Source organism: Vombatus ursinus, unplaced genomic scaffold (assembly GCF_900497805.2).
Source record: "Vombatus ursinus unplaced genomic scaffold, bare-nosed wombat genome assembly UNPS02014810.1, whole genome shotgun sequence".
NCBI classification, from domain to species: domain Eukaryota; kingdom Metazoa; phylum Chordata; class Mammalia; order Diprotodontia; family Vombatidae; genus Vombatus; species Vombatus ursinus.
The window spans coordinates 49,179,022-49,188,321 of NW_020954588.1; the positions used below are offsets into that span (position 1 = coordinate 49,179,022).

Here is a 9,300-nt window from a genome sequence, read left to right on the forward strand (position 1 = left end):
CGAGTCCCTCAGCGTCCTCGGTTTCCACAGCAACCAGCCAAGGCCCCAGTGAAAGCTTGCTCCCTGCTCCACTCCCCTGGACAAGTCCCAGCAGTGTCTGCAAACGGCAGGTGAGCCAGGACTAGATGTCAGGAGAGCCAGGCCAGTCATTCCTGACACCAAGCCGGAGCTCCTCTGCCTGCAGAATCTTCTAGTGGAATCTGGGAATTGCAGTATTGGAATCATCCCTCCCCACCCACCAGAATCTCCCCTGCTGCCGATATCGAGGAAGCTTCTGCTGGGACTTCAGGAAGGAGCTAGATTTGCCTGGAGCTTCCCCCACCCCACTCTCTCTTTGTGGTCTGGGCCATGAGTGCTGAGGCCAGAGATCCAGGGGACCATGGGGATGAGAAGCCCAGGCTGAAGCTGGAAGCTGTGATCCAGGTCAGTTCACCTGTCCCTGCCACCCTCCCCCAAGTAAGCGGGCAAATGGATCAGACAGACAGACAGACAGGGGGAGAATGCATTACTCCTGGCCTGGCCTGGCCTGGCCTGGCCCCTCCTTACAGGGCCTCCCTGGTCTCCCTGAAGCCCAGCTGACAGGAAGTACCTTGTAGGAGGGGATCCCCAGGGAGATGCCTCCAGGGATACTCCCTGCAGTGCCCATGGTCTACCCTGGTCTGTACTATACCAAGAGTATATGCCAAAATGGAGAGTGTGGGATGGCATTAGGGAATTAGGAGAGAGAGGAAACCTCCAAGAAGAGGTCTGTGGTTAACCATCCTCCTGATCTATCCTCATACTTGCTTATCTTTCTGAAAACTACTTTGATGCGCCTATGGAGAGCTGATAAAAATTAGATACAAAGTTCATTAACTACAGTACAATTGGTGAAGCTGCCCGTGGGATCTCCAAGACCACGTGGCCCAGCCCGCACCAAGAACCTGCAGTTTGGACACGGAGGCCAGAGAAGAAGAGGGCTTTTGTCTCAGGGGTCATCGGTCCCAATTTAGAGCCAGGAGCGATCTCAGAGAACACTCAGCCCAACCCCCGAGTTCTTCACAAGAGGAAATTGAAGAGAAGGAGCTATTCTAATGGAAAGAGCTGGGTTCAACTCCCAGCCTTAACCACAAGTGCTGCCCTCCCTCTCTGTGTGCCTCAGTTTCCTCCTGTGGAAAATGAAGGGGTCAGAGTAAAGCCAGTAAAGTTCTCTAACCTAGGGTCTGTGAACTTTAATAAAAACTATTTCAATAGAATTGGTCTCCTTTACAATCCTACATATTTAATTTTATACATTTAAAGACATAATTCTGAGACAGGGTCCGTAGGCTTTACCAGACTCCTCAAGGTGGGGGGGGGGGGAAGAAGGGGTTCATGATGAAGTATAGCATTTGTTTTGTCCTTGTACCCTAAGGACCGTAAGGACTGCTAGGAACCTTTCCTTCTGACTTACAGCTGAAACTGTAATAGGGGAAATGTGAAACGGGAGATATGTACTATCTCCCCCATTCAAATGGAAGCCCCTGAGAGCAGGGATCACCCCACTTTTCTGTGTTTATCCTCAGCTCTTAGGAACACATAACTGTTGTATAATTTCAGTCATGTTTGACTCTTCAGGACGCCGTTTGGGGTTTTCTTGGCAGAGATACTGGAGTGGTTTCTCCAGTTCATTTTACAGATGAGGAAACTGAGGCAAACAGGGTGAAGTGACTTGCTCAGGGTCACACAGTTAGTAATTATCTAAAGCTAGATTTTAACTCAGATCTTCCTGACTCCAGTTCTGGTACTCTATCCACTGTGCCACCTAGCTGCCCCGCAAAACACATAGTTAACAGATGCTTCATTTATTCATTTGTTCATAACACAAAAAAGTAAGAAACTTTGAACTGAATGGTGCCTAAGGTCCCAGTTTTAGCTGCTGTGTTCCTCCTGAGGAGCAGCCTAGGAAGAGATGAATCCCTGGTCCTCACAGTGATAAGTGAGGTTTCAAGGGAGGCGTAATCTGCATGCAGGAAGCTAAAAAAAACCCTGAAGTTCTCACTGCCACCATTTTCCTACTTTCTCCCCTCCTCTCCCCATTAAAATGTGAGCTACTTGAGGGCAGGGACTGTTTTTGCCTCTCTTTCTCCCCCCCTCCCAGTGCTTAGCACAGTGCCTGGCACACAGAAGGTGTTTAATAATTGCTTGCTGACTGACTGACTGACTGACATTTCCTTCCCCAAATCCTCATGCTGACACCTTCACAATTTGTGCTCATCCCCTTAACGGACTCCGTCTTTCTCAGAGTCATGGTTCCATGCTCACGAGCTTATACCTGTTTGTGCTGACTGAGGTTTGCTCTGGGCTGTGTGTGTGGGGGGGTGTTTATATTCAAAATTAAGGTGTCATTGAGAACTTGCTTTGGCTTAGAAGTGGTGAGACTTAGTGGTCTCAGGGTCCAAGTTTTGCCTCTGCTGAATGAATGGCTATGTGACCCTGGGCAAGACACACCCTGTCAGTGCCCCATCAGCTCTGGAAGACAGGGATTCTTGGCCTTTTGTGTGTCCTGGAGCCCTTTGGCATCAGTCTGGTGAAACCTCTACATCTCTTCTCAGAATCATGTTTTTTAAATGCATAAGATTCCATAGGAAATCAATTATTTTGAAATATAGTAATAAAAACTATTTTTTAAAAAAGTTTGCTGGCTGGTAGTGGTGGAACACCCCAGAAATCCCTGCTGCTGGGGAAGCTGAGGCTTGGGTGTTCTGAGCTTCAGTGGGCTCAGAACCCAGGCTCCTCACTAAATTTGGCATTGATGTGGTAGGGGGAGGGAGGATGCAGGAGAGGGACAAGGGATGCTCCAGGATGCCTTGAGGAGGGACATGCAGGCTGAGATCAGAAATAGAACAGGTGAAAGCTCCCATGCTAATCAGAGAAGACTTGGCACCTGAGCAGGCCCTGCACTTCCAGCCTCAGCTGGATAGGGAGAACGAGGCTAGAAAAAATTTTACATATCCCTGATTAGGAACCCCTAAGACAAAGATCTAGAACAGGGCTTTATCTGCTGGTAAAGGGGATTTTCTCACTGTACTAATGGAATAACAAATCTGGCTTAAAAAAAATAACACTGGTTTGGGACACATATGGTGATTCAATAAAGTCAGTTCCTAAGTTTACAACTGGACACACACTGACAGGACTTTGCAAAACAAGACAAGACACTCTCTGTTGGCATGTTCATAGCAGGGAGGGGGGACAACAATGAGGGGAAGTGGCCTAAATGTCCCTGTATGTATCAATAAATGATGGTATATCAAATGCCATGAAATGACATTCTGACAAGTATGAGGACTATGGAGAAAGAGGGGTGCCATTTACGAAATACCACAAAAGGAAAATAAACCGTCCTCAGAACCCAAACTACACATTGTGCAAATGAATGGACAGGGGTTTCTGACTTAGAGGAAGGGACCAGAGAGGAAACTTTTTGCATAGAAATTGGCCAGTGTGAATTGGAGCAAGTTGGGTTAGTTAGGATGCTTGGTCTTTTTTTTGAAATAAAGTTTGTCATGCAGCAAAATCACCGAAGCTCAGGATTGGAAGATTGGGCTGGTTAATGTCCCCAGTCTCCTTCGGCTCCATAACTCGTGACCTCAGGAACCGCTTCCCAAGGTCCGCCATTAGTGCTCCCATTCCCGGCTCAGCAACACCTCAGCATGTGGTACCCGGGGAGGGGTGGGGCTTGCCAGCAGCTCTGTCTTCCCCTGGTCCAGAACAGCTGGTGCTGAAGTCATGTGTCCCGAGCTAGTCCTTGGGGAGACAGATGCTAATCAGAGCAGGTGGACTTCAAGGAGGACTGGCTTCAGATACATGAAAGCTCCTCAGGGGCAGCAACAGCAACCAGGCGTGGCTGCAAAGGGACAGCAAGCACATAACCTGTCATTTGCACCTGACGACGGTGGCTATCTGCACCTGAAGGCCTCCTGCTTTGCAGGCAGGCGCCGCCCGGATGGCCAGATAGGCTTTGCTCCTTCTCAGTAGAAACTGGGCTTTTTTCCAGTGTCTCCTGGGGAGTCCAGAACATCTTCCCACCTCTCTGTGCTAAGGCCTGAAGGAGAAAGGAAGGGAGGAAACATCAGAGTCCTCTGAAATATCCTGGTCTCCCTCATCCTGCATTTCCACAAAGCAACTAGAGCGAAAACAAATAAATGAACAAACAAAACCGGAAACAAAACCCAGGTTCTTAAGCATTCAAGGAATTTTTCATTAAAAAATTAAAATTAAAAAGGAGGGAAGAGAAGCCTATTTGTAGAAAGATAATAAATAATTAAATAATAGCATTTATAGAGCACTTTAAAGTCTGCAAAGCCCTACACACACACACACACACACACACACACACAATCTCATTTGACATATTATTAGGTGCTGCTATTATTTGCATTCACAGAGACTTGGAAAGAGGTTAAATAACATGCCCAAGTCTTTCTCACACATACATCACATTTACACATATGCAAATATATTAATTTATACATACAGATATGTAATACATATACTGTGTATACATCTCTAAGTACACATATACATACACATATGTATACAATAGACTGGGACACATCCACTATAATAATCATAATTCTTATTGTTGTCATAGCTGACATTAATGTAGTATTTTGAGATCACAAAAAACACTTTACAAACATTAGCTCATTTGAGTCTCATGACAACCCTGTGAGATAAGGGTGAAGGCTATTATTATTCCCATTTTGTCGATGAGGAAACTGAGGCTGAGTGGCTATATGACATGTTCATAGAACTACCAGAGGCAGAACTCAGACCCTTATCTTCCTGACTCTGAGCCCAGCTCTTTGCCTGCTGGGCCACACTGTCTGTGATCTATATAGCTTGTTATGTTGTCATAAAGAAAAATCAATTGCAATATCACCTCAGTAAGTCACTTAACCTCTTTTTGTCTCAGTTTTCTCATCTGTAAAATGGGGATAATAATAGCATCTACCTTCTAGGGTTGTGAGGATCAAATAAGATAATGAATGTAAAGTGTTTATTTAGCACACTGTCTGGTACATAGTAGGCACTCTGTAATTGTTAGTTACTACTAATAATTATTATTATTATCATCATCACTAATACACAGAGGCAGAACTGGATAGGCCAGTGGATAGAACACTGGGATTGGAGTCAGGAAGACCTGAGTTCAAATCCAACCTCGGAAACTTACTGAGTGTGTAACTCTGAACAAGTCACTTAAAACCCATGTCTGCCTCAGTTTCCTTATCTGTAAAATGGGGATAATAATAGCTTCTATACCACTGAGTTGTTGTGAGGATCAAATGAGATAATATTTGTAAATAGCTTTGAACATCTTAAAACACTATATAAATGCCCACTATTATTACTTATAACAATAACTGATGTTTATGTTGCACAATAAAATTTGCAAAGCACTTTACATGCTACCTCATTTGTGCCTCATGACAGCCCCGTGAAAGAGATGCTGAGAGAAATTATGCCCATTTTACAGATGAGGAAACTGAGGTTCAGAAACATGAAATGACTTGGGCAGGGTTATATGGTTAATAAGTACCAGAGACAGGCCTCCCTGACCCTGAGGTCAGTCATCTGGCCCCTAATGCCATGATAATGAAAAATGATAAAAGCAGAATTAGGGGGATTCAAGAAAACCTGAGACAACTGCATTCCAAAAGGTACATTTGCATCGATATGGACATGCAGGGATGTGCAGTCCTTGAGGTTAGATGTGGCGTAGGGTGACTCACTGGTAGATGCTATCTGGGATCTATATTTGAGTAAACTTTTGAAATGTCAGATTGCTCACACTCAAAATAAAGTGCCAGGTGAAGGCAGTGGCGAGGGGAGGGGAGAGCTTCCAATTACCCAAGCTGTGGCAGAACAGCCCTGGACTTCAGGAAATGGAGGCTAGGGACCTTACCAGGGCCATCACATGTTGGAGTGGGTGGGGGGGCACTTGTTAACATCTGGCAATGTTCATGCTTATCTGCTCTGGTGGCTTCGCAAGTCACTTGAAAAGGTTCCCGAAGCAGGTCAGTCTTGTAATTTGATTCCGTTCAACAATCATATATTAAGTGTGGATTGTGCGCAATGATTGTTCCATTTCAAAAATGATCTCTTTGGGGAGCTTACCTTCTACTCTAATTAGTGGAAGAAGGTCTCTCTGCTTTGCAAAGAGGGCTGGAGGATAGGCATCACCCACTGAGCATCTGTGGAAACACCTTCTTCTTGCTGGGGTCAACATTCACAACTGTCCCATCACATCAATGGCAGGTTCTACCCAAGGGAATTATTCTGGAAGGTAACCTTTAGTGTGACATCCTGATGGGGGCTTATCTATGGGTATGGTCCTAAGGCATTGGGAAGCTACTTGTCTCCACCCCAAAATATTTGTGCTTCTGTATTAACAGGCTCCAAGATCCTTGAAATTCCTTATCTGGGGAAAGAGCTTTTTGCTTTGCAAAGAGAGATACAATCTAAAAGATAACCCAAGAAGCCCTGACAAATTCCCCCGGAGATTTGGCTCATTTGTTCATTCGATACACATTTCAGCATACCTCTGCACATCTGCTGGTTTAGGAGCCAGATAGAGAATTTAGAAAAGCCAGCTGCCATGTCTTTCCTACACATCTGGGGGTGGGGCGAGGCAGACCCCCAGGTATGGTCAGACTAGCACAAAATACAGCAGGGTGATTACGTTTATGGGGATAGGAAGGAAAGTGGAAGAAAAGGCAGATGGGACATGCTCTCTGCATCCCGCACTTTGTCTGATTCGCCTGATTTGCTGTTCTGTCCCAGCTGCTCCCTGGAGGCACCCTTGGTCTCACTATTCAGGGATGTTGCATTGTTTAAATAAAACAAACTCTCAGGTGCCTTACCTTCTTTTACAGGTAAAACAAGCTTTCAGTGTGTTTTTTCATGTTCATGTGTTGTTCATGTTTTCCCGTCCTCCCTGTGCTTCCGCCACTCCCCCTTACCCACATTTCTCCCCTACTTAAAAAGTGGAGGGCTGCATTTCAGCAGCGCTTAGCATTCCTTCCCCTTGATGAAGCCCAAGGAGGGAAGAGCCCAGACCTGCCTAAACACGTTAGATATACCAGGAAGCAATACCCTGGCTGAGACTCACACCTGGCCTTAGTTCTGGGGAAAAGGCTGAACCTATGAGGAGGAAGTATGGTTAATTCTAGGAGACATTTCTATAGTACTTTCAAGTTTGTAAAATGTTTCCTCTTCCTTCCTCCATACCTTTCTATAGGCTGGATCCCATGCCTGGAGTACATTCTCTCTTCAGCTCCGCCTCTTAGAATTCTCAGCTTCCCTCAAAGGCAGGCCCGGGTGTCACTTTGTAGGGGAAGCCTTTCCTCATCTCCCTCCTTTTGGGTTCTCTCTCCTTTCTCAGATGACCTTCTGCTTACTTTTATAACCCAGCTTCTGCTCCAGCCTGAGGCAGAATCGAGGTTACCTGTATACACAGATGCTCCTGGAGGGAAAGAACCATTTTTCATTGTTATCCTTGAATAGCCAACATCTAATCCAATGCCTTGAACAAAGTAAGCTCTAAATAAACATTTGTTAAATTGAATGAAATCTACTCAATTTCTTGGGAGATGATGAGATGTTTCCCACAATTGAGGTGATACTGGGACACCATTAAAACAAAGACAGTCAGTGGCTACAACAAAACAAATGCTAAAAGGATCAGAAAAAGGGCTGGGACAGAATTTGGGTCCAATGTCTTTTTTTGCAGATGAGGAAACTGAGGCCCAGAGTAGTTACATGACTGCCTAGGGTCATGCAGATAGTGAGAAATGATTATAGTCTGGGCTTCCTGACTCCTGGTTTGAACACTCAATCTTTTATACCACACTTAGAATCAAAAGCCTTAAGTTCAAATTCTGCCCCTTTTCTTTCTAGCTGTGTGACCTTATATTAGTTATCTCCCCTGGGCCTCAGTTTCCTCTTCTATAAATAAAAAGGAGGGGAGGGCTTGGGCTAGATTTACACACACACACACATATGCACACACATGTGTATACACACGTGCACACACATACACATGCACACACCAAGTAATCACTTTGCTTCTCACAGTACTGGGCTTGGGAGAGTTCTGTGCACCAGAGCGTGGTCGTAAGTGGTTGGATTAGAGAGGTTGGGGAGCTCTTGGGTGAGCATCTGAAGACCTCAATTCAATTCTGGACATCACCAATAAATGACTTGGAACAATTTGTATGATTTCAGTTGTACAAATCTTTGTTGATCCCTTACCTTTCCAAAGCACTGTGCTGGGATCAAAAGATAAGATTGACATGGTCCCAGGAAAAAGGCACTGAGCCAGGGAAGTGGCTATGTGAGCAGAGAGGAGTTACCAATCATAACAATTATAACAATTATTTTCATTCAGTCATTCGGTCATGTCCAACTTTTCATGCCCCATTTGGGGTCTTCTTAGTAAAGATATTGGAGTGGTTTGCTATTTCCTTCTCCAGCTCATTTGACAGTTGAGGAAACTGAGGCAAATAGGGTTAAGTGACTTGCCCACGGTCACATAGCTAGTAAGTGTCTGAGGCCAGATTTGAACTTAGGTCTTCCTAACTCTAGGCGTGTCTCTATCCACTGAGTCATCTATCACTGCACCACCTATCTCTGTATCAGCACGACCACCACCTGACTTTCCTAGGGATGTTGTAAGGATATAATAGTACCAAATACATGAAACTATCATAGAACGTTAGGGTCAGAAAGAACCTTTAAAGTTCATGCTGTATTGGCTGTTGCCTTTCATTCTCAAAGAGGACCAAAATGACATCACTATTTTGGGGTCAAGGTACAGCGTGTCCAACTGTGACTGCTCAGACCAGTATGAGGTCAGAAGGCTCTGCCACAGGTCGGGTACAAATGGCCCATATGAACATTTGGAGTAGAGGTACCTCGAATTTGTACATCTCATGATTCTTTTGAGCTACTACAATTCTGCTTTGCTCATAGAGCACAACACCTTCTTTGATGTGGGCATGCCACGTTGGGGGGTCCTGTGCCATGCTGGGTGGGTCCTGTGCCACACTGAGTGGTCCCTGTGCCATGATGGGTGGTCCCTATACCATGATGTGGGGTCCTGTGCCATGCTGGGGAGTCCTGTGCCATGCTGGGGGGGTCCTGTGCCATGCTGAGTGGTCCTGTGCCACGATGGGGGGGTCCTGTGCCATGCTGAGTGGTCCTGTGCCATGCTGGGGAGTCCTGTGCCATGCTGAGTGGTCCTGTGCCATGATGGGGGGGTCCTGTGCCATG

General features: G+C 45.6%; 1 protein-coding gene across 1 annotated transcript in view; it reads left to right on the top strand.

The window, feature by feature from the left end:
* Positions 1-348: 348 nt before the first annotated feature.
* Positions 349-9,300, top strand: part of CROCC2 (ciliary rootlet coiled-coil, rootletin family member 2) — a 168,636-nt gene continuing 159,684 nt past the window's right edge. The window contains exon 1 of the mRNA XM_027876038.1: positions 349-423. Within this exon, the coding sequence (XP_027731839.1) occupies positions 349-423 (75 nt within the window). The remainder of the gene's footprint in view (positions 424-9,300) is intronic.